Source organism: Apus apus, chromosome 6 (genome assembly GCF_020740795.1).
Source record: "Apus apus isolate bApuApu2 chromosome 6, bApuApu2.pri.cur, whole genome shotgun sequence".
Classification (NCBI taxonomy): Eukaryota; Metazoa; Chordata; class Aves; order Apodiformes; family Apodidae; genus Apus; species Apus apus.
This window is the reverse complement of record NC_067287.1, coordinates 9,829,646-9,854,507: the sequence shown is the minus strand read 5'-3', so window position 1 is coordinate 9,854,507 and position 24,862 is coordinate 9,829,646. Positions and strand designations below refer to the sequence as shown.

Below are 24,862 nucleotides of genomic sequence, written 5' to 3'. Positions count from 1 at the left end.
CCTGCATGCTGGGCTTGTTTCAGAGCACGTCTTTTCCCTCTGCAAGCACTGCAAGGACCAGGACGTCACTGGCCTTCCTTTGATCTCATACAGAGGAAACGGCAGCAACTCCCTGAAGGGGCGTCAGAACAATCCCGTTTTGCAGCATTGCCCAGCCATCAAAAGCATCCATTCCTCCATCAAGAGTACCTTATTGCAGACAGAGCAATGGCTCTGAAGTGATGTTTTGGTTTGAGGCTTGCTGCTCGTTTCAAATCTCAAGGTTGTATAGCTGGTTGTCTATTTTTACCACTTTACTAGTTTAGTAACAGCAATTCACTCTACCTACAAGTCTGTTTGCAGCTGTCCTCAGACCACCATTGCCCTAGCATCACTACTGCCAAAGTGTTATACATGCAGCCCAGGAGTCTCATCCTGCACACAAGCAAGCACTAGGCTGTCAGTAAGTCAGCACCACTTCCAGACAGCCCAACATCCCCTGCATTTACAGACGCTAACCCTGCTGTAAACAACCAGCAGCCCCAATCCAGCCCAGTCTTTTTCAACACGCTCTCTCCAGTGGTAGTACCCACACTTAACAGCTGTGCAGGCAACTTTGGTGCTGCTGCTTCTCCTCACCAATACTGTGCACAGACATCAGTACTTCTGTTTCCACCTTAGTGCCTTTTGCACAGTCTCTTACCATATAGCTCTTACATCCACAACTTGAATTTTTCAGCTTACTCCTGAGATGCACAGTTGATTGCCAAAGAGCAGATTCATTGCCAAGGAACAAGCTAAGCAGGAAGACTACTGATGTTACTTTCCCAAGGACAGTGAAGCTGTAAGCAGGAAGAAGGTGTTACTAGGGTAAAAATAAGTTACCCAAATAAAGACATCCAAGGTAGAGATCCCAATCACTTGTACAGACTGGCAAACAGCATTATTTGAACAAGGCAAGGTATAAAAGCCTGGCCAAGACCAAGTCCTCTCTGGGATATGCACTGTGTACATAGGGATGTTTTCCTAATGCCAGACAGGTATGAGGAAGCTAAGCAGCACTGTAACAATTAGCTGAAGTCTCACAGGAAAAAAAAGCCAAATGAGGTCTAGGATATAGAACCTGACAGAATCCAACTCCACTGCTTTAGCAGTCAAAAATTCTGAAAACATGTATTTTGACAAAATGATAGCAAAGCACAGCATGCTCACAGTGCTTCAGCTTCCAGCAAACACAAGCACAAGAGCTACACCCTGCTACAGGAAGGCAGAATGCTCCAAGGATGGCCAGCTTCTTAAAACACAGCTATGAAGATGGAGATGGCTGCAGAATTCAGGGTTGGCAAAGAACTAACAACATTTCTTGTACTAAACATCTGCTCTTATCCCTCTGTAATTAACACAATTTCAAATAACTAACAGGGGAGAGGTAAAAAACCCAAATGCTGACACAGAAGAATAAGAAAGAACAAGAATAAACCACCTTTTTCCATATGAGAACAGGGAACAAACCCTTCTTTGTCCTAACCCATTTTGAAGGGTGAGCACAAGTAGTTCCAGGAGTATTTCCATTAAAAGTAGCAAAGGGGGAAGTTAAAACTTTTGAAACCATGTGAGGTAAAGTTTTCTCCATCTCTCACCAGTGACCTGAGGAAATACAAGTTAGATAATACACACAGCAAAGCCCGTGTAACTTAGTACAGAACTACATATTTACCAAGCTAGATATGTGATGACAGGTTACATCCCTATGTATTTCTGTGAATTAATTGCTATCTGAAGACTGTTTATTCAAAGTCCTCACCTGTTCTGATGCTAACCAGTACAGCAGGAGTTAGAATTCCTTATTCCCGTATCAGGCTGTGACTTCGTTCTCAAATACTCTATACAGGAATAGTCCAATGCCACATTTTAAAAGCACAGTCTCTTTCCAGCATCAGCAATTCTAACAGTCTATACTTGGCAGACTAAATCAGGTAAAAGCCAGCTAGAGATGGTCACAACTATGGCCTTTGTAATAGAACTTTTGCTGTTCACTGCAAGTCTTCCTATTTGAACAGTCTTGTTAATATTAAGCCAGTATTTGCCTTATCTCCAGAAGCCTAACATGGTTGGGGAGTAACATCTCCAAGAAGCATCCTGTGAAAGATGATTTGACAACCATTGACCAAGTTTCTGAAAGCCCCGGGCAACAAACATCAAGAACCTTGCTCTTAGCACACACACCCTTCGACCTAGCCTCGTCACGGTGCTCCAGCTTTTGTGGGTTGCCACTCATCTACACGAGCCAGGAGGTAGAGAAGTATCAGACATCACCGGGTTGGTTCAGACAAGTCCGCGTGGCACAAACACAGATCCCTGAGCCCCCTCTAGTGGCACCAGGACCGGGAGGCCGCGCCTTACCAAGCGGGTCTGACAGCGGCCACACAGCGGTGAAGGCGGGAGCCCAGAACTATCTCCAAGGGATGACCACCACAACAGCCAAATACCAAATGCACTTTAATGAGTTCCAGATTTTGTTCCCAGAAGGAATTTATAACGTGTCAGTACATTAGGTGAGTACACAGCTTCCCCCAAACTAAAGGTGTGAGGAGAACTATCATATAGTAAGCATTTAAAATTACTCTTGGAAACCAGTTTTTGACAGTATTAGAAATAAGGCATATTTCAGGTGTGTAAATGGCTGCTACAGCCAGTCCTCAGATGCCATATTTGCTCTTTAGTTCTTCAACTTTTGCTATGTAAGCTTTCATTGCATCTTCTTTGGACATTCCTGAAAGACAGAAGACAGGAAGCAGTCAGATACCTCCTGCAGATGATGACACCTTTTGCATGGAAGTCACAGTCCCTTGCAAGCTACAGCACACAGCAGCACGCTACCCCAGAGCAAAGGAGCCAAAGAAGGTCACCTGGCTGTGAACACAGCATTAAAGCTTTGAACAAATGCATTCAGCAGTCATGGGAAAACAGAGTTCTGAAGCAGTTACACTAGTATAAACAGCAACTAAACACTTAGTTCTATTAACACCACTCACAATTATCACAGGAAAGCTTTCAAATGACTTAGACTGCACTTAGATATAGTTCTAGCTCCTTAAAGCACCAGAAAAATTCAATTTGCATAGATTAGACCACTTGTGTGACTCCTCGTTTAAAGCAGAGAGCCCAGTTCCATCTTCCAGCTAGGAAAGCTTGAGAAGGAACACGACGACTGGAGGGAAAGTTCAGTCTCTGGAGTACTAGGCTGTGGCCTGGAAAACAGAAATTGAGGTTTCTGCTGCTGCTACAAATCTCCTTTCTGCAACGACTTAGGCCAGCTGAGCGTTTTGCACCTTAATTCCCTTTCATACAGGCTACATTCTTCAGGTTTCCTTATGCCTTGCAGAGGTAATCAAAAGTAAGAATTAATTATGACGGCATCTGAACTCCTAGAACTCTTGTCTTAAAAGGCAACACTGTCTTTCTTGCTGAACCACATATGATTTCTTGACTAGTTTGCCTGTGGTTTTATTTATTATTTTTTTAAGCAGATCCTTACCTTTCAATGCATTCCAGGCATCCCACTTTGCTTTGCCTTTGAAGTCCAGCATACCAGGGCGGTCTGGGGGAGACAGGATAAGCAGCAGAATTAGTTCGTGTGGTCTGGTTGCAGTTAATACCTACTCCTCTCCTCAGGGCTATTTAGCTGGTAAGATACAATGTTACTTACTAAGCTGTAGGCAGGGGAGCACTTCAAGGGAACACCTTGGAATGCTGCTGGTGGCAACAGATATTCTCTGTCAAGTTCCCTTAGGACAACAGCATCATTTCAGCAGAAGAGCACCATGTAGTGCTATTGGTTTTATTACACTTTCTGAAGAAACTGCAGTCACATGCCAGCTATCCAACTAAAGCACAGCAGCTCTAAAGTAAAGCAGAAGTGCCCCAAGGTCCACTACAAACCAAGACACAAGAACAACTGCTAGCAGTGTACAGCTTAGAACTCATTACCATAAAATTAATGGCATGTTTCTAACACACAGCTCTTCATTTGCTCTGCCAGCTAGGGGGATGAGCTCTGACTTCTAACTCACTTCATTGCAGGCTATGTTGTGGCCAGAGAAAGAAGTTAATGAGATATGGATGTATTAGATGGTTACGCTTCACAGAGTCCCCTCTGGGTTTTTACTTCCTCTTAGGATGCAACATTGTCCTTAAAGACAATGCTTTGGATTAACAAATGCAACTAGACAGTAGCCTGTAAATTAGCCGAAGGAATACCCTTGTTGCTCACACGGCAACATGAGCTGCAGAGCTAGCTGGCACTTCCACCCAACACAAAGCCCTGTTAGCTCACTCTTGAATTAATTGCTTTTCTAGCCAGCTACTGCTCCAAATGAATGGAGCAACTTACAGAAATGTTGGTATATTAACAGCTCTACAGCACCATTTCACCCTGACAAACACTAATGAAGCCAAGGTCCAGCCACACCAAAGGGATTGTATCTTAAAACCAAAGTCAGTTCTTGGGAAGAAAAGACTGCAAGTGACCCATATTAACATTACTTGTACACTTCACAGCCAACTTTGAATTCAACCAACACCATGTAAGTGTCATTAGTAACCGGGTCAGGAAGCCAGTGCTCCAAAGAAATGACCTTTTTCCTTTCTAATTCCAGTTACTCAAGTGTTACACAAGGTCAACAAAGACATGCTTCATTTTAAGTGTTACTCCTAGGCTAAGCTGCCAGTGACAGAAGTGTAGTGAAAGAAGTAGCAGGCGAGATTTTGCATAACGTACCTGCAGAGATATTTCTGCTACAGTCCTTCCAACATTTGGTATTTAACTGCAGCTCCTATATAAGTTTTCTCCTGTTCCTTTTAGCTTTCCAATACTATTTTTAGCAGCCAATCCAGTTCAAAGAAACTCTCCCCCCCACACACAAGTATTGCAATTCCACACTGGTATAGTTTTGCCTTGCTGTTAAAAGCCAGTTTGAGAAGCGTTTGTATTAAAGCAACAATCCCTTGACCTAGGCAGCTACTTACTGAGAGAGGTCTCAAAAAACCCCAAGCCTAACATTTGCACAAAGCTAACACGAAGGATTCTCAGACCGTTGCTACAAATGATTTAGACGGCTACAGCTGGGTTAATCTAAAAACCACAAGTTGCACAAACCCTTATCAGGCCAGCTTATGCCCGCCTGCACGTAAATCCATGCCAAGTGGGTACTCAGCCATTTTTTTTTTTTTTTTTTTTTTTTTTTTTTTTTTTTTTGCAAAACCGCCGATTGCAGGAAGCGAGACACGCAATAGGGGAGAGGTTTTGCCTTCCAAAGTGCCTCCAGCCCAGCCTGACGCCGCAACCGCCTCGCCCCCGCGCGCCGGGGCCCTGGCACAGGGTGCGGGGTCTGAGGGGGGTGCGGGGTCTGAGGGGGGTGCGGGGTCTGAGGGGGGTGCGGGGCCCGGGGGGGGTGCGGGGCCCGGGGGGGGCGGTGCGGGGCCCGGGGGGGGCGGTGCGGGGCCCGGGGGGGGCCTGAGGGGCCGAGACGGGACCTACCCGTGTTCACGTCGCCCACGGTGGCCTGTTTGTAGTAGCTGTAGATGTCCAGCATCTCCTGGTCTGTAGGCCGGGCCTTGAGCTGCTTCACCTCCTCAGCAGCCTTCTGAAACGCGGCCTGGAGGGGGGAAGGCAGCCGGGCGGGGGTGAGCACCCGCGGGCGGCTGCCGCTGCTGACAGAGCGGGAAGGGGAGGGGGGGAAAAGACCCAGGCAGCCACCCTCCCCCGGCCCCACTCCCCGCAGCCCCCGGCCCGGCCCGTACCTCAGTCATGGTCACCGACCCTCCCGGCCCCGCAGCCTCTGCCGCGCCCCCCGCGCCGCCCGCCCGCTTCACCCATCGCCAGAGCGCCCGCCGGCCAATCGCAGCGCCCTCGCCCCGCCCCCGCCAATCAGCGCCAGGCGGGGGCGGGGAGAAGCCCGGGCGGAGGGCCAATGAGAGGGCGGGCTGCGGGGAGGGGGGCGGTGTCAGGGCGTGAGGCGGGACGGCGCCCAGCGCCCGGCGGCTCGAGCTAGGGGGCGGGGACGGGGCCCCCGGCAGCCAATCCTGCCGCGTGGTGGGTGGAGCCGGGGGGACGTGATTGGTGGGAGCGTGAGCAGGGGGCGGGGAGCGGCACCCGGAAGTGGCGGCGGGGGAGCCCGCGGTGAGGCGGGAGGGCGCGGGCGGGGGGACGCGGTGCTGCCGCCCCGGGGGCTGCTGCCGGCAGGTGGGAGCCGGGCCGGCCCCTGGAGGCCCTTCCTCAGGTGAGGTGTCGGCGTCGGGGCCGCCCCTGAGGAGAAGGCGGCGGCGCCGTGCCCTGGGGCGGGGCGGGGCGGTGCCGGGCCCCGGCTCCGGGTGAGATCGGCCTGCGGGGTGTGCGCAGCAAACGTGAGACGGGGCGATGTGCGGTTGTCCCCGCTCCCCGGTCTGTGCTCCTGCAGTGCTCTCCCGTGCGGCGCGGGAGGAAGCGAGCGGGCTCCTTCCCGCTCGTCTGTGCCCTCCGGCCCGTGCGGGGGATGCCTGTCAGGAGAGCAGCTGTCCTCGCCGTTTAACGTCAGTCTGGCCGTTTTCAAGTGCAAAGTATGCTCTCCTGGATTGGCGTGTTTTGTCTGCCGCAGCTGATTTCCCGTGAGGATGGCGCTGGGGCTCTCTGAGTTACCAGCCAGGAGTGTGTAAAAGCAGGTTGCCCTGCGGCGTGGAAGGCCCGTGTCCCCATCCTGCAGGAAGCGCAGGAGCAGAGCGTTGCTGGGTTACTTTGCTGGGACAAATGCAGCAAAACCTGGGAGGTGCCTGGGTGATAGTGGGACTCTCTTCAATAATTTTCTCCTCCCGACAAAAAAGGCAAAAATGCCGCACAAGCACCACCCGCGCTGCTCCCCCCCTTCCAGTAAAGGGATAAATAGGTAAGAGAATCCCTTGTGGGGCTCGAAGCGGTGGTTGAAACGGCTGCTGAGGGGCAGGAGATGCCGGGGTCGTGCCCTGCCCCCGGCTGGTGTTGCAGCGCTTGGCCTGCAGCCCGTGCTCCTTGCTGCCGCAGTTCAACGTGTGACCAGAAAGCAAGGTTGTTGAGGGATACCCAGCGCCAAAAATAGAGAAGATTGCCGAGGAAGGAAATAGCTCGTTTTCCTGTGAAGAGAAGGAACCCAACAGAACAACACATGGGCTTGTTTGAAGAGGGGCTGGGGCTGATCAGGTGATTCCAGTGTAGGTTCTGCTCTTTATAAAGCAGTATAAACCCTACAGAGCCATTCTAGAGACCTACTATTGTAAATTAAATTAAATCAAATCCCTTAATTATGTAGCAGTATACCAGGAGAATTATTTGCTGTATGTGGGGGAGGTTTTTCTGCTTTCTGTAGGAGCGTTGTGTAGGAGCTTAGGCATTTTCCAGAGTATTATGCTCTCTACAATGTAAGTATGTTAGAAAGGTTTCACTTCTGTTCACCTTAGTACATGCTTTTAGAGCACAGTGTTACTCCCTCAGCAGGTAAAGTTTTCAGTTGCTTAAAACCCTGAAGACATACTTGCATCTATCCATACTGGTTTTGTGTGTTCAGCAGGGAGTCTGCTGCTGTGTTACACAACACAGGTACAAATGCTGGAATATTTGGTGTGTGATGTGAATAATCTCCTATGTCACCATGTTTGTTTTGAGATCTTACTATTGTTTCTGTATAAATGCTGAAAGGGAAGTCCTGAAAGACATGAAGCTATTGAATTTCTTGCTGTGTTCTAGTCCTTGCACGAGGCCTCCCTGCCCTTTGTTTTCTAGCTGTGTTCGTACACAGAGGAGAGGCAATAATTCCTCTCTGTGATGTTTCCCAGGTTATTCAGAATCAGTTCTCATGTCAGCAGAAAGCTCAACAGTCACGGTTCGTCTTGTTCGCTCTTTTGAACACCGGAACTTCAGACCTGTGGTGTATCATGGAGTTAACTTGGATCAGACAGTCAAGCAGTTCATCACTTTTGTGCAGAAGGGTGAGGGGCCGTTGTCTTACTCATTTGCTTCAGTCCCTTGTATTGCTGTCTCTGAACAAGAAAGTGGAGGGGGGCAAATAAATGGGAATTCTGTGGCTTTGGCTGAGACGCCAGATTTGTGTTTCCAGCCCTATGTACCCTTCTCCCTTGGATGAGAGGCCTGGAGTTAATAAGAGCTTCCATGGTCAGTATGCCATGCCAAAATTGGTATAGACTGCTCCCCCAGCCCAAATCCCCATCTTTGGTTAAACAGAAAGGGCATTGCTGCATTTGGCTTTGTGCCTCAGGCTCATTGAGTGGTGCTGTCAGGCAGCTATTCAAAAATTAATAGAATTAAACTGAAGGAATTCAGAGAGCCTTGGATCCTCAGGAACTACACCAGTACGTGGAATGTGGGAATGCAAGTCGTGTTTGCGGTTTCTGAGAAGAGAGGATCTTAAAAACTTGGTTTTACACCAGGAGTTCCCACTGTGCATGTTTGCTTCCGGGTTTCTCTCCCCATCTTGGGCTTTGTGGTGCAGATTTACTCATCTGTGGGCTTGATGGTTGAAAGCCTGGTTGAAAGTGACAGTGTATCTGAATGTTAGTTAATGTAGACCATCCTACGCAGCGACTTGGTCGTTAGGGTGTTGCCCTGATCTTACAGGTGTATTTCTACACACTGCAGTGGAGACATTCAAAGGGTGCAGAGTAACTGCATTTCTTTTTGCATGAAGTCAGCTTGAACAAGTCTCGAGCTGTTACAGCTGATAACGCTTGAGCAACTCCTAGAATGTTGCCCTGGGCCTCACAGCTGTATTGTGTTTCCAGGCTTCTAGACAGTGACAGGCATGGCAAGATCTTGGGATGCTTTTGGAAATCTACAAGCACTTTCAGAACATATGGTACAGCTGCAGTTACAAAGCATAAAATAATAAAAAAACAGCATTAAGAAACTTGCTTTTGATGTGTGCAGTATTGCAGCTTGCTGTTATTTGAGACAAAGCTGGTGTCTTGAACAAGACTTTGTGGAACCTCATTCCACAGATGGATGGTTAGTGCTCCAAAAGGAGCCATGTTACTTCCTTTATTCTAATCTGTTTTGAAGGTCAGCTTTGAGATGCTGTTTATTGATGAAATTATGGTTTCAACCACCTTGCTGCCAAGCACCCCACAAGTGGCTGGGCCTTCCAAGGCCCTGGTTAAATCCCTGGGTGTCACTGGGGACACTGGTGCCAGGGAAGGTGTTTGTGTTCTTGCAGTTACCTGTAGGATGTGTCCTCCATGTGGCTAAAGAGGTTACACTGGAACAGGTTGCCCAGAGACGGGGTAGATGCCCCATCACTAGAAACATTCCAGGTCAGGTTGGACAGAGCTCTGAGCAACGTGGTCTAGTTGAAGACCCTAGTTGAAGCAGATGTCCCTGCTCACTGATGGGGGTTGGACTAGATGACCTTTAAAGGTCCCTTCCAACCCTAACCATTCTATGATTCTAAAGAAGTAATTTTCTACAGTTTGGGTTGGCATGGCTGTGTTTAGTGAACAGTTCAGTTATGAGTGACAGTTGTCAGCTGTTTGTATAAGATAGAGAGAGATGCTGTGCAGACCATTAACAGGATGTTGCTGGCAGATTTCTGAAGGCTCAGACTCCCGTGATCACATCCTAGTTGCACTCATGCACTCTCCTCATGGGTCCTTTTGTTCAGAGGGACTTCATGCTCCAGTGAAGTTAATCAGATAACAGAGTAAATACAGAATCTGAGCCCAAAGGTTGTGTTTTAGTATTTAATGATCAAATAAATCTCCTGTATTGTGGGTTTACTTTAATGTGAAGGATGTCCAAGGTACATGCACAAAATAATGGAAAGTAAAATACTGGAAATAAAAAAAAAATACAAAAGTTTGTTTTAACATGGTGCCTTTATTTTAATAGATGTGCCTTCAAGAACAGGACTTCCTCCTCCTTTCAGGAATTACAAGTATGGTATGTGGGTTTTTTCTTGTTTTAATTGCTGTAAAATGCAGACATAATGTTTTATGCCAGTTTCTACATAATTTAGAAGACAACTGCTGTAGAATACTCATGCTGGTGACCATGCCTGCCCAAATTTGCTTGAAGTAGATATGAACACTTTTAAGTATGCTTTAAAAAGAAGCAGCCTGGTGTGAAATTTAGAATGATTTTACCCTCTAATGTAAAGCTATGTTTCTATTTCCTTTTTGTGAAGACTGGCATGAGCATGTGCAATTCATCTGTTTGGGACAGAATATAATTTCAAAATAGAATAAATAACAAACTCAAGGAAAGGAAGTGAACTCAGATGTCAGTAACATATCTTTTCCTAAACTTCGCAATTCTGAAAGTTCCCTTGGAATTTTGCTGCAAGTGATCTTCTGTCTCCTATTTCTTGGAGTTGACAAACTCATTCCTCTACAGTCATTCAAAGAATTGAATGAATGAATGAGGAATCTATTTAATAGATTCATACCATATGAACAGCAATAAAGTCTTTGCCTATTAAAAAAAAAAAAAGCCAAGCGTTTCATTCTGTGTTCTTGCTGATGATGAAACAGATTGTGCAAAATGAGAGCAGAAAAAAGAGTTAGGGATTAAGATTTACAGTGGCAAGGACTTCAACATAACAATTTTAAAAAAAAAGTATCAGTTAAGCTCTTAGCAGTTACCTTACATGCCCTTCCCCCTAATATCTCAGAGAGGGGCTCCTGTGGAGGATGGCTGCTGCCAGCTGTGTTCCTGGTCATGCCTGTCCCTGCTGCTAGTTCTTTCATCATTGAGAGCATCAGTGTATTCTTTTTCCAAGGCAAATCTTGTGGCTGAGCTCCTGATTGTGCTGTGTAGGACTGAGCATAGCGTGGGTGACAAACACTGCAGAGCTTTAAAACCTGTTAGACCAGTGAAGTGGGGGCCTAATGTTAGTGGGATGGTGCAAGCTGTATGGAAATTTTCACAGAGAAAAATGAAAGTCCCTCACCTTCCCCTCCGGCTGTGAATCATCCAGGTTCATGTTCTTGGCATCTCTTGTGTGCTCTACCGTCTTTCCTGTATTTTATTGATGAAAGGACAGCGAGACTTCTTATTGAGAATCAGATTTTTCCTTCTGCTTTGCTTGGCAGTGCCAGAACTCTCAGTTGGACCTGGCTGTCTCTCACATTGTGCCAGTTGCAGCTTCCTTCTCTGCAGAGTCCAGCACCACTGTGTTCTCTCAGCATCGTATATGATGCCATTAGCATTATCCTCTTGGCTCGGTGCTTTAACTTGCATCTCAAAGCTTTATGACTTTCATTTTCTTTTAGTTTCTTTGTGCACATCATTCTTGTCCTTGGTATGGAACTCTTTTCAGTCAATCTTCTCATCTTTCCACCCTGTCATTGCCACCTTTTCACCGATGATGACAGCCTGGGTGCCAGCTTGTCTCATAAGCTCCTTCTCTTTTTTTTCCATGCATGTGGAGCAATGTAGTAGGTACTTCACAGAATCAGACTTAGAAAGTGATTTCTTACCTGTTGCCACAAGAATTTCCATTATCACAAAAGGAAAGGTAAAAATCTAGGAATATGATGAAGTGGGACTAAACTGGGATGAAATAGGAATGGCAATTAAGAGGACATAAGGCTTTTGTTTTTTTTAGCCTATGTGAACAGGCTGTAGTTTTGTCCATGTAACACTTAGGGAAGCCATTTAATAGCTCAGATAAAGATATGGTAAACTGCTGGATGCCAGTGGTGGAGCTGTGGAGAAGTAAAATGGAGACAATAGTTCAGAGAATGACTGGGCGAAGAGTAGGAAAAAGGGGATGAGACAAAGTAGGTGGAGAAGCTTAAAACTAACAGGCAGAGGCAGGACTGTATTTGTTGTGGTAGAAAGGTTTTGTGATTGCAATATGTTTTTTCTGTGGTTGCTCGGTCTTTTTGCAATGCTTCTATGGAAGATGGATCTGGGAACTGCAATTTCACATGTGTCTTGCTTCTAATACTGCAGTTATTACAGCATGCTAAGACTGCCTTTTCACTGACCTCTGTAGTGGGAATACAGAGTGGTTTTAGCCTTCTGTGATATTTTAAATAAAATGTTCAGAATGGGCCAGAGTGGTACGGAAGCAAACTTCTGAATAGGAATGTGATCTCTGTTCTTCTGAATATCTGAATACTTGCTTTTGATAGTTGAAAGTTGTTCTAGCCTACATTTAGCTTCCTTGCATCCTTCTCTTACCAGACTATTTCAACGTGTAGTGTTCAGTTAATGCTCAAAAGCAAACTAGGGCAGAAAAGAGTAGGCAAACAGAAGTGGTTTTTGCTTTTTTGCTGGGAAGGGATTGATGTATTATTCTGAATTTGTTCAAACACACAAGCTTTGGAATTTGGTGTTGTTGGTTTTGATTTTTTGTTTGGTTGTTGTTGTTTTTTTCTTTCTTTGTTTTGGCTTGATTTTTAGCATGGACATCTAACTTCCAGTCCCTCTGGATCTTTGCACTCATCTGGTTGCTTTAGTGACCACATTATTTACACTAGTTTTTCCCTTCTGTTAACAAAGCCCTGTGCCACACTGCCAGAGGAAAGAAGTATTTCTTCTTTTGTAAAGCATAATTTCTTAAAGTCCTACACAGCACAAACATATCAGGGATAAATATTACTGAAGATGGTGCAACATTAAAAAGAGGGGGGGCTGTATGTGTTAATGGAAAATGGACTTGCTGAACAAAATTTTGGCATGGGTGCTTCCTTCATGAGAAGGAGAATTTGAAGGAATGATCTGAAGGGCTCAGGTTACTGTGTGTTAATTACTCACTGCCTATCAACTTAACTGTAGTAGTTGACAGTGCATAAATGCTGTTTGTCCTTCTCCAACTGCATGTCTGAAATCTGTTAGGTTGAAACACCCTAACTGGCATTTGAATTGGTGTGTTTTGACTGGTGATTGGGATAGTCTTTAATGAGCTACTGTAATTCAGGCAGCAGACAGAAGCCCAATAGGATGTGGTACCTTACTGTTGGATTGACTGGTTTAAGACTGTGGCTGCAGGACTGGGAAGTTATGATGTTTTCTCCTCTTCTGGACTGAAGACACAAAATTGTTAATAGATGATTTTGAACCTTACCCCTTTATTTGTCTCCTCTTCCCCAAATATAGTTTTCAGTGTTAACTGCCTATTAAGTCTTATTTTAGGAAAACATTGTATTTTCTTTCAGATACCATGAAGATCATTCACCAAGCACACAAATCTAAGGTATGATTATTAGCTGTATTCATCCCCTTTTACATGCTTTAATGCAGGCAGATCTCTGCACTGTCAAGCAAGGCTGGGGCAGAATCAGTCAGTAAAATCCTTACCTCTTATCTTTCTGTTCTGGTTCTCTGATTTGTAGACTGGTGAACTTGTAGTGAGTTTGGAAGATGATGAGAAGCTGATTTTGAAGGAAGACAGTACACTGAAAGCAGCTGGAGTAGGTAGGAGCACATTTATATTGACTGAAGGTGCTGTTCATTGTGGTTGTCATTAAACTGGTAACTGGCTGATTATGTTTGGATAGCCTGCTGAAAAGTAAATGCTATTCCTGATGCTCTTTACACTACTTGATAATTATTCAGGGAAGAAGGGGGAATAATGTACATTCAAATCATTGGATGGAGGGCAGCAGGTATCTGCACTCCAAATATTCAGAATGCAAATTGTGATTTTTAGAGGGTATGCTTATAATTCTACTGAGAGTAATTTTAAATGATTGACAGATAGGTTATTAGTACCATGTCTGCTTAGTCTTATCAGTAACATTTAAACTGATGTTTTGGTTAGAAATGTAAGTAGTGGAACCAGCGTGGAATAATGAAATAAGATTAGATTTGTTTAATGTGCAGCATAGAGTGCCTGATAGCCAGTTTGCTCAGGAAAGCTCCAGCAGTATCATTTAGAGAATGTGCTGAAGATAGCAAAGACTTGAAACTTGACCTGATTTCTCACATTTTGACAGGGGACTACATATAGGGCATGTCTTTTGGTGATAATGTAAAGAAATGTCTGTCATGATAAAATTGATGGTCCCTGGCTGTCCTTTGGGCTTCTCATAAATGTGGCTGAATGACTTTGTGGCAGCAGGGTACTTAAGGGATGTAGTTTCATTCCACCTTGATATGGACATTTGCTCATTTGAATCTGATTTGCCTAGCTGGAGTGCATAACTGCCTGGCTCTAACTGCAGGGGTGTCACAGAGAAAGCTCCCTCCTGCTCCTCATGCCCTTTGATTGCTCCCCAGCTAGTGAATGGGAATTCTTTCTCCTTGGTTTCTTGGCTCTTTTGTTTCTTGCCATTTACTTTCTGATTTTAAGTGATTTGGGATGCCTCTTTGATGTTTTTCTCTGTGGTGCACTGCAAGTGGCTTCAGTGTACCTTTCCTAAAGGTTTTTGGGTGTTCCTATAATATGAATTGATAATTATTCTCTGGCTGTTTGTACCAAATAGGGTCTTTTTATCTGGAGGAAAAAAAAAGGTTCCTGAGGAAGGAGGATTACCAGCACTGAATTCTTACAGGGTTGTAATTTAGTTAGCAGAAGATGCATCTAAGCATTAGTTTTATCTGCCTAAGGCATAAGAGACAACACAGTTCAGGAGAGGGACTGATGACAGTGCCAGATGCTGGATTAGAAATTAGATTGCCTATAGCTGCCTTCTTTCAAAAAGGCATTGATAAATACTGGTATTTATTATCCATCTTTGAAACTAAGTGTGTAGCTACAGCAGTGTAATACTTAGAGGTGATCTCAAAAAAGATGTCAAAATATCAGAGTAAATGTTATAGTGAAAGGAAATTGGAATAGACCAGCCTGTTTTGTGTTTCTGTACAAAGAGAGGGGTGGCTTATTCAGTGCAGAAAACAATTTAAAGCTGCTTTTACTTATTTCTTTTTTCAGAATAACAGCATATAGTCATTAGTGTGCAGTGAGTATTTGTGATAGAAAACCTCTTGCTTTGTAAAATGCAACGTGCCATTATGCCATTTTGATTTTTGATATGTATCATTTTGATATCTATCAAAGAGATAGATAATTAGCTAAGTTAGGAGTGGGGGTCTTTGTAGTAAAATTGTAAAGATTTTACTTCTTCAACAAGAAACGGGAAAGTAAAAACCAAGGAAGTGAAGTATGACAGCATATGCCACTAGTCCTCATTTTGTCCAATTTCATTTAAATCAGTAAGAAGATTTGAAATCTCCTATTGACACGTTACATTTTCCCAATATCTAGTCTGGATATGATTTACTAGAATAAAACAGAGAATTTCTGTAAGAAAATGTGTGAAATTGTGAGACACACAGAACACTTTCTAAGCTGCAGTTCATTGCCCTTGGCACTTTACAGGGTTGGGTAGACAGTTATAAATTATGAGGCCATTAGATAAGTATCCTCAGGAAAGCCTCTGTGGTAGTGATTATTATTACAGTTATTATCTAGTCAGCAAAGTTAATGTTTGCCTGTTTTTTTTTTTGTAAAGCAGAGTGTATATTAATAAAGTATTCAGCGCTCATTGCAAAGTCTTGTCTGTTTTCTAGTTGAGATTCTAAAACCCCTTCTGCCTGTTTTTTTTTTCAAGACAGGCCAGACTTCATTAACTTCAGGTTTAATTTAAAAAATGAATGTGGAACTTATTGGCTCAGCACCTTAAAGAATTCCATGTTTAATAATTGTGAAGGCTTTCCATCAGATTTGTCTCTGTTCTGAATTAATAATGCTGCTGACTTATTGTTTTAGAAGAGGAAGTCCTTGACCTACTGGGTTGAAAGAATTGTGACTGCTCTGAACCTTTGTGGGTCCTTTAGCTCTGCCATATCCCCTGTGAATAATTAGAGGTATTTGAAGGTATTGCTGGAGAAGCCAATTTGTGTCTTTCACTTTGCATATTGTTGAAGCCTCATGAATTAACCATCAGCAGGGCAAAAAATTAACTTCTTCAGACACATATTTTGATGGGTCATGAGGGAGACTGTAAAGTGATCTGTAAAATATTCTACTGATCCTCTAAGTATTAAATTATTATACCTACAGGCAAATTTAATGGAAAAAAATAGATTTTTTTCCCTTTCCTAACAGAAAAATGCACCAAAAAAAAAAAAGATCAAAATCATGCTTCATTATTTTTCTAGCATTTGAGGGCAATAGAAATGCAATCACTTAATTTGCTGAATGCTTATACAAACGATTCTGAAGGCTGTGTTAAATAAATCTTGTGGGCTCTTGTGTACGTATTGACTTCTATATATTCAGGTTCCTGGTTTTTGGTATGGTGTTTCTTTTTTTATTCTTGGTGGGTTTTTTTTGTTTGGTTGGTTGGATTTTTTTGTGATCAAGGTTGAATGATGTCTTTAATACTGGAATCTTTTTTGCAAAAAACGTGAGGTGAGGGGCAGGGAGTGTGTGTTGATTTATAATTGTCTTCCACCAAAAAGTTGCCAGCTGTCTTTTAAGATTCTAAATAGCTGCCTGTTGGGTGGTTCATTTACTGCTATGCTAAATATTGATTTTTTTATTCATTCTAGCAAATGAGACCGAATTAGCATTCTTCTGTGAGGAAGATTACAGAAACTACAAAGCTAATCCTGTTTCGGCCTGGTGAAGATCCCAAGAGATTGTTTTGTTTTCCCATACCTGTTGTAAATTTTCCTTATTCTGCTTAATGAGATTTTTCTTAAAGATCAATAAATCCTAGAGGATTGCTTTGCAAACAGTGTGGTTCCCTTCCTATAGAAATTAACTTCCATCAATATGCTAAGACTGAGATGATGGAAAACTGGGGACCATAAGTGACCTTTTTTTCTTTCTCCCATTTCTTTTTGCTTTGCTTGCCTCTTAGGATGCAGGCAGTGTAATGTGACCTGTGACACATGTTCTTGGTGTGACCCTACAGCAGACAGTAGCTGCAGATGGAGATTACAGAATGCACAGGGAGATGCCATCACAGCACTAACTTCTAATGAAAATAGAAACACTTCATGACCAAATCACTGGGTATTTTTTAGAGCGCTGGAGAAGAGAATCTCTCTGTTTCAAGGCATAGCTTCTCACATTTTATGTTTGGTCTCTTTTGTAAGTGTGCAGACTGGCAAGAGTTTCATACTCTACACTAGTGAATGCTTCCTTTATACTCTCTTCCAGCCCTCTTCAGCATGCTGAAAGGGACAAAGACTGTTGGGAGGCTTTTGTGTTCCAGGACCAGCTCTCCTGTTTCTCGCTTTACTTCATGCAGACACCTTCATGTGAGAGTTAGCAGCCTGAATTCTGCCAGGACATCAGTGTGCCTAAGTAGGAATTGGGCATTTTTCCAAATGTAGTGAAGGCTCATGGTTTCAGTTGTAAGAATAAAACCTAAATGATTTTTTTGTGAGGAGAGGCCCAGTCTGTGAGCCACATGTCTTCAAGACTGGAATTGATTCTTGTTTCCAAGAGCTGAATATTCTCTTGCTATGTGTTAGTTTTTGGTAGTTCCTGGCTTTCCTACTATATTAACCCAATCAAGAATCAGAAAAAATAATCACACATCCAATAAAGTAAGTACCTTTAGATAGATACTGTTTATGAAACTGGTTTTTAGGGGGTACTAAGAGGGGACACTCTGCCTTTAAACCTGTCTTCACTAAAATAGAAGTTATGCTGGCTCTCTGCCTTGGCGTGCTTTTGGGGCATAGGCTCTGCTAAATCAAATGAGACCTCATGTGCAATTGCTTCAGACCCACGCAATTACCCTCAACTCTGGGTGACAGCTGACAGCACCATTTCCACAAGAGACTTTCCAGAGAAATAAGCTGACTGTTTCCTAGAGCTTTGATGATTTTTTTTATATTGACATGTGATAGTGAAAGCAGATGTGTGATTTCCAAAGTATCTAAATAAAAGTTCTCTTTACTTTAGATGTAAGGCCAAAGATTGTTCCCACCTCATTTTCTTCATCCTTCCTGACAACTCTCTGGTTTACACTGGTTTTGGTAGCTGGTGTTACTCACCAACAGCTTTGCTTCAAACAGAGTTTTATTGTCTTGTGAAAGTAGTCTACCACTTTGTCATCGGTGATTAAAAGGGTAATTGTGTCTTTATCTTGTGAAGAAGAGTCCTGTGCCCCTGAAGTCACCTGTGTTCTCTTGGGATTTAGGTGCCTATATGTATGCTCTGATGGATTTGTGGGGAGAACTTATCACTTGCCTCCTCTTCCTGTCCAGGCCACCTTTCTGTTGCTGGTACCTGCTTCCCAGACATGGACCCATGTCTCAGCTGCCTTCTTACACAGTCGTATTTGCAGATTAATCTAGCTAGTAGGAGTTTGTGCTCATCCTCTCTGACAGTTTAAGCTAATGCATTGCACTCCAGAGTATACCAGCTGTGTTCAGCCAAGTTTGCAATAATGAAGGTAACTTTGTAAGAAATAGATGACATACCAGAGAGATCAGTGTCTCAGACTGGCCTTCCAAGGCATCTAGATAATGTCTGTCAGCACACTCAGACTCTCAGACTGAGCAAACACTGTCATTCTTTCCCTCCTGTTTTGTGGATTTGAATTTGGTCTCTGGCCCTTAAAGATACATTTGGATTGGTTTTATGATCCCTAGTCTCTAAGCCATTTGTGTTTGAAAGAGTCACCAACATGTAACAACTGTCCTTTCTGGGCTAGTACAGTTACAAGGGTTCAGTGCCACGTTGAGCGTGGCACAGTGAAAGAGCAATTCTTACAGCATTGAGGAGAAAATGAGAAATGTTTTAATGCAAATATTCAAGAACTATGTGAGTGGAACTCCAAATTAGCTTCTCTTTCCAAGGGAAGAGTTAAACTGCTGCTTTGTGAGCTCAGTTTGCACTGGCAGTGGCACTTCCTTGGCTCCTTTCTGCAGCAGCACAGTAGAGCCTTTTGTAATGCTCTCAATGGCCATACTTGTAAATTGGATTCTTCCTCAAGTGTTTTTCTACTGTGTTGTGTTGTTTTTTTTTTTTTAATTGGACCTTTAATAATGCTTCATACAAATAAATCCCACAACAACTGTAGATGATAACAGGGAACTTTTTAAGATAGAAGCTGTTCCAACAATTTTCAGTGGGATATGGTACAGCTGAGCATCAAAGTAGGTTTGATTCCAGGATTGTTGAGTACTGAATGAAATCTGTGAACACTGGCTAATAAATTACAAAAGACTGAGATGTCTGGTAGCTCATATAGCTTTGCTAGTGTTTTTAGACATCATGGAGTTAATAAGGATTAAGCTTTCAGTATGAAGTCCTTGGAGTCTTTAACCAGCCTCTTTTTTTTTAAACAAAAAGAGCAGCATCCAGAGTGGCTGCTGAAATAAGATACAACTTCTGTGTTACAGCAATATAGCAGGGAAAGGCAGTCAAACTGGAAGCCAGAGGTGAGTGGGGGGCTTGAATGTTTCTTGGAGAAAAAAATTACTTTGGAGAGACTGGAATTTTGGTTAGGAGTTGTGGGAGAATAGCTACTAAAGGAAAAGAGAAGAAATTGGGAAAGGAATTATGGAAGAAAAGGTAACAATATAACTGAATAAACATGAAAGATCTTGCATCCAGCACTCTTGGCACAGAAGTGCTGGAGCAGTTCTGCTTTTTACACTTCGCACTAAAGGTATGAAAATGGTGCAAAAAATGGTCCAGTTCATCCATTTTTTTTGAATTGAACTTATAAACTGATGGAATAGGCATTTTGGTTTTTTCTGCCTTGTCACATTATACTTCATGCAGCAGTTTTTGTGTTATTTTTCTGTCCAGAGGTAGTTATGTTGCCTCTTGGAGAAGCAAGAGCTAAGAAAACTGCTGACATGGATAATAAAGTTTAATGTTGACACCAACGGCATGAAGGAGTCCTCAAAGATCTGATATGCACTGTTGGGGAACTGCTTTATCTGATGTAAACATTGTCTTAAAGGTGACTCAGAGATAAGTTGCAAGCTGTGGTGTTTCTCTTTCATTCTCTGGGAATATTCAGCACATCCCCTGACAGATCATGTACTTAAAAACGTGCTTACAGGTAACAGTCCAAGAGTTACCACAGCCACAAGAGGCCATCTGTGGGTCCTGTCCTTGGAATCTAATAGTCACAGAAGTCCTGGGTGTCCAGAGATCAGGATGATCCAGAACATGCAAGGCTTGTTCTTGGTTTCTTATGACTGATAGGATCCTGGCTTCAGAGGAACTTCAGACATCACAAATGCTTCAGACAAGAACACACTTTTGCTTATTGAACAGTTTGGACTAAGCTCAGTTTTGCTGGTAGGCACCTGAACCTCTTTCCATGGCTTTCTTTTTTGTAGTACTACTTGGCACAGATTTGCAAATGATTAATGAGTCAAGCAATGATGCCCAGTAGACAACTTTGCTACTTTTCTTATTATCAGGACATTGACTTTTCCCTACTACCTACTTGAATACTGAGTTAGAGAAACAGACACACCTTTTCATGTTTTCCCAGCCACTTGCCTTTGCTTCTTCCTGCCACCTCTCTTTAATGGTTAGGTTTGCACCTCAGCTGATTTGCAATAGCAGCATTTCCTGTGGCAGTGAGAATAGATTTTTTTTTTTTTTTAAATTCATGAATAAAATGCTTTGAAGTAAAGAGGAGAGACCTTTTCTACACTGTTGCTAATAGTGCACAACAAAGAATCCTTTCTTGCTCTACTGGAGGACTTGCATAGGACAGCACTGTCAACTGGTCAGTGGAAACAAAAATGTTGTTATCGTAATGCTTTATATCTTGAAATGAAACCAGAGAAGTTACATCAGGGATGAAAAAAGATGCAGCAAAAAGCCAAAACCTATTGCCATAAACTGTCTTTGTCTGCAGAGAAAGCCACCAGATGTCAGCACAGCCTGTTCTTTCATTCTCCAGAACCTGTGTAAGCCAAGAAAGATGTAATGTTTATGAAAAAAACACCAGGCTGGGTTTAGCCTGCAAAGTCTGTACTAGGGCTCTTGTGATGAAAGCTGAATCCTTTCTTGCAGAAAGTATTTCTTTTTATATTAAAATCAAAAAGCAGCAAATTGAACTGGTATCAGTGCTTAAATTCCTGTTGTTAGAGAGCATCCTTTGCAGAGCCAGTTCCAGTGTATTTAAATCTTTGCATGTGGTGAGGAGGCATTTGCAGAACATTCATTTGAAGAATTGTCTGGAAAAGATCAGTGATAATTTGCTGAGGTTTTGTAAAGCAGACTTTTAAGTATGCCTGTTTTGTTTTTTTAAACACAAGGAAAACCACCCAGAACAGGCACACATGCAATGCAGAGCAAAACATCTCCAGCAACACAGCTTAAACACACAACAAATGTATCCTTCGTGCTTCTGACCCTAAGCTCCTGGTATTTCTTCCTTGTAGTGCAAGGGCTGGAGAACCTGGCACTGCCTTCTCTGGGCCACGCTTTCTGAGCTGTGATGAGCTGAGCTGGGACACGAGTTTCAGAGCCCAAACCTAAGTGCTGTGCACAGCTTGATGCTGTCACTCATATAAGTGTGCATAGATGCTGCTTGGTTAAGAGGGTAAATTTGAATTGTTGCACAGGGGCAAGGTGTGATGGAGCTTTCTGCTGAGATTCCTGAGCATTTCTTGCAGCAGCTTGCAGGTGCCAGGGAGACTATCACAGAGGGGGAAGTTAAGTGGCAGGCAGAACATGGAAGACCTGAATTCTTCCTTCCGTTTTGGGCTGCTTCTTTAGTTCCTTTCTTCTGGCCTCGTGGCACTGGTGTCATGCTAGGGGTTTGCCACAGCTTGGTGTGTGTGAGAACTGCTTGTTGATTCCCAGCTCCCAGTGTAACCCTCAAACACCAGTCACGATCCGGAGGCGATGCACGGGAGGTTGCAGCTGTGCAGTCTGGTGCTGCCTCCCTGTGTGCGTGGGGCAGCAGCATGGTGCTGCAGGTTGGTTGGGAGGTGTTATTCTCCCTTCTCTGCCTTCTACACAGCACCTAGTTATGTTTTGCTAGGGACCAGGACCTTGTCTTGAAGCACGGCATGCCTGGCAGATAGCTGGGAGCTGAGGTGGGTGTTTGGGCTGGTGATGCAGTGGGGAAGAGGATGGGACATAAAGCTTTCATCTTCCTGTAGACATAGTATTTTTGATCAGATATGGATTGTTACCTTTTGTTTGCTAGCATCCTCTCTGATAGCAATAGATTCTTTCCTTTGTAGTGGGTCAAAACCAGCTAGCCACAAGGCTGGGAGTTTCAACTGGTACTGAATACATTTGAGAGCTCAGTATGACAGATTAATGTAAGAATTTACCTTTGTATGTCCATTTCTGCTCTCTGGCAGGTGACCTACAGTGTTGTGTACCAGGAATGTCAGCACATACTGTAAGAACTGCTCCTGTCCACCCCCATTCCTGGGGAAGTTTAATTGTGCTTTCTAACCTGAAGTCCAGGGAATATATCCTTTAAGGCCAGTCTGGGAAGCCCCTTTTCTTCAGTGAAGTGAGATTCTTAAAATGGAAGGTGTGGTGGAATCAGTCTGTTTTCACACTACTTTGAGGTCTCATCTTTGGCTCTATGCCTGTATTTGTGTCCATCCAACTGGAAGACATCACTTGGTTTTAGAGTCAAAGCAGCAATCTAGAAATGAAAGCCTTATATCCTAGCAGTTAGTATGATGGCCATTTCTTCACACTTCCCTCCCAAATCAAATAAACATGGTTTTGCAGAAAGCAGACTTGAGTCTTGCACAGCAACTTTGTTTTCTAGAGCACCTGCCTGCTTAAAGGCAGACATCTGATTGCAGACAGCTCTTGAAGGCAGCAGGCTGGCATGCTGCAGCAGCAGCTGAAGCTAGCTAGTTGCAGAGCAGAGATGGGAAACAGGTAACTAGAGTAACTAACAAGCTGAACAGGAGCTGTAGTGGATCCTCCAGTGCTGAGGTTTCTAAATGTAAAGCAGATTATCTTTCTTGGGAACTGCAGTAGTGCCACTTTAAGTCTTTGAGAGGTTCCTGTAATACTATAGCTTGTAGTATGTGATGCTCCTGAGTGGCCACACACAAGAGATATTTTTAGTCTTTGATTATTAAAGTCCTGTGCACACTAGACTAACAAGAACTGTCTCTAATCATAGGTGGTATCTTCCTCCTGTATATTGTATGCTCAGCTTTAAAATAAGCAGGGTTCTGACTTGCACTAAGAAACCTCCTGCAGAAATTCTGCAAAACTGCTGCTTCTTATTAAGGCACAATAAACCAATAAAAGGAAACTGTCCTAGTGTAACAAATCTTGTTCTTCAAATCTGAGGCACAGTCTGCAGATCCCACTAGCTCAGTGCATGAAATTTTGGGCTCAAGAATAACACCAGACTTCTGTTGCTAGTTGTAGCAGGTCATGCAGCTGCTCTGGCCATCTTGAAGAGGCTGGAGGAAATACACTGCACAGAGGGGCTGAAGCAAGTGCATCCCCCTAAAGATTTAATGGTAGTGTGATATATCCCTTTGTAAGTAAATCCCTGAAGAGCAACAAACCAATTGCCCTGTTAAAAGCCTTGTATTATAAAACAGAATGAGTGAGAGAACTGTACCTGCAGAGGTTAATCTTCAGCACAGGAATTTAAACGAACTAATTAAAATCAACTTACAAATTAGCTCATCAAAATGCAACACTGCAGATCCAGAAGTTGGTTGATCTGGCATGCTACTTCTATGAAGAAGTGACTTAAGAAACAGAGAACAAATTGATAGTATTAAAACTTCCTTTTTCCTCCCAGTCCCAGAAACCCTCATCTGTAACTCCCTATCTTGAACTCTGTACCAACAGCACTTTCTGTTTAGTGACTTAAGCTTCTTCAATCCCGTGCTACAAGTGCTGTGTAGTATCACTAACCTCTCGTAATGAAATGTATGTCTGTGCACACTTGTGCCCTCCCACATGCAGAGGAACTCTGTAATTGAGGCCCTGGCACCACGGGTCACAGCAACGATCATTTTCACTTATTACCTTGATAATGAGACTCTACCAGCTGCTGACTGTAGGGGGCTTTATTTCCTAGTGGTTAAATTCCAAATAATCACACTGCACTACTACTGCTATTAAAGTAATGGTATTGTTTAGGAGGAGGAGGGAAAAAAGACTCAAACGAGTTCTGATACAATTATATAGACCTGTTCAGAATACCTTTTATATAAACTACAGATGCCAGTGGTTAAAACTGGCCTTAATCTTACAGCTTTTCAGTTGGTTCTTACTTATCTCAGAGGCACATAGTAGGCAATATAGAAAATAAAAATATATAGATTTTACATTCCAGCTATATATTCTGTAATTATATATATATATATGTGTGTGTGTGTACATATATACAGACAGAAACTCCAAGTGCAAAACCAGTCAATTGGCCTCACTAAATCCCCCATCCACATCAAAAAATGTGTAGGAAACTTAACTGAAAAATTCTTAAAACTACCTTTCAGCATTCCAAAATCAGAAGAAATTACTCAGTGTTGCATCAAAGGTTTTAAGAACTGGACGCCTACAGAGGGCACCATTTGAAATGCTGTTCTGCATTTACAGTCTTTAAAAGGGAGTGACTGGCTGGAGATTATGTTGGCATGGGCATTACCTGGAGCATTTGACCAGCCTTTTTTTAGATCCTGTGGAGCTGTGGGGATTTTTAGATGGCTTGTCTGTCCATCTGGGCTTGTTTCCACCTAAAAAGCACGATGCTGACTCACTCACAGAGCCAGCTCCTCAGGTAGGTCCAGGTGTCTGACTCTGCTGCTCACTAAAACTGTCTGGGAAAGGGTAGGTGGGGGTGAAAGTCATGCAAAGAAAGCAGAGGTGCAAACCTTACTTCTGCTGGGCAGAAAGGTGAGTCTTTAACCTTGCAGCAACTCACAATAAAGCCACACGTTTCCCCTTGAAGACAAAGCCTGCAAGCT

At 43.4% G+C, this 24,862-nt stretch overlaps 2 protein-coding genes across 12 annotated transcripts in view; one reads left to right on the top strand and one right to left on the bottom strand.

Moving 5' to 3' along the window:
• Window positions 1–2,461: 2,461 nt before the first annotated feature.
• DBI (diazepam binding inhibitor, acyl-CoA binding protein) lies at window positions 2,462–5,841 on the bottom strand. Its single transcript, XM_051623990.1, has 4 exons — window positions 5,782–5,841; window positions 5,519–5,636; window positions 3,518–3,580; window positions 2,462–2,752 (listed from the first exon to the last, which is right to left on the bottom strand). Exons 1-4 carry the CDS (start codon window positions 5,788–5,790, stop codon window positions 2,679–2,681), a joined length of 264 nt encoding a protein of 87 aa, XP_051479950.1. The 5' UTR covers window positions 5,791–5,841; the 3' UTR covers window positions 2,462–2,678.
• A 291-nt stretch (window positions 5,842–6,132) lies between these two features.
• The window catches only part of C6H2orf76 (chromosome 6 C2orf76 homolog), a 40,377-nt gene continuing 21,647 nt past the window's right edge, over window positions 6,133–24,862 (top strand). For 4 of the 11 annotated variants that reach the window (XR_007889965.1, XR_007889964.1, XM_051624278.1 and 1 more), the window contains exons 1-4: window positions 6,906–7,974; window positions 9,887–9,937; window positions 13,162–13,199; window positions 13,339–13,420. Coding sequence is in view for 9 of the 11 variants with exons in the window: in XM_051624278.1 (XP_051480238.1) it covers window positions 7,842–7,974; window positions 9,887–9,937; window positions 13,162–13,199; window positions 13,339–13,420 (304 nt within the window). In the remaining 2 variants the exon portion in view is untranslated. The other 7 variants (XM_051624275.1, XM_051624273.1, XM_051624276.1 and 4 more) reach the window with 7 other exon arrangements.

Excerpts from the sequence above, each read along its gene's own strand:
- DBI (XM_051623990.1), bottom strand. Across the intron at positions 3,581-5,518 it reads CGTGGGCGACGTGAACACGG|ACCGCCCTGGTATGCTGGAC; the intron begins GTAGGTCCCGTC and ends TGTCTCCCCCAG. Across the intron at positions 2,753-3,517 it reads TGCCTGGAATGCATTGAAAG|GAATGTCCAAAGAAGATGCA; the intron begins GTAAGGATCTGC and ends TCTGTCTTTCAG.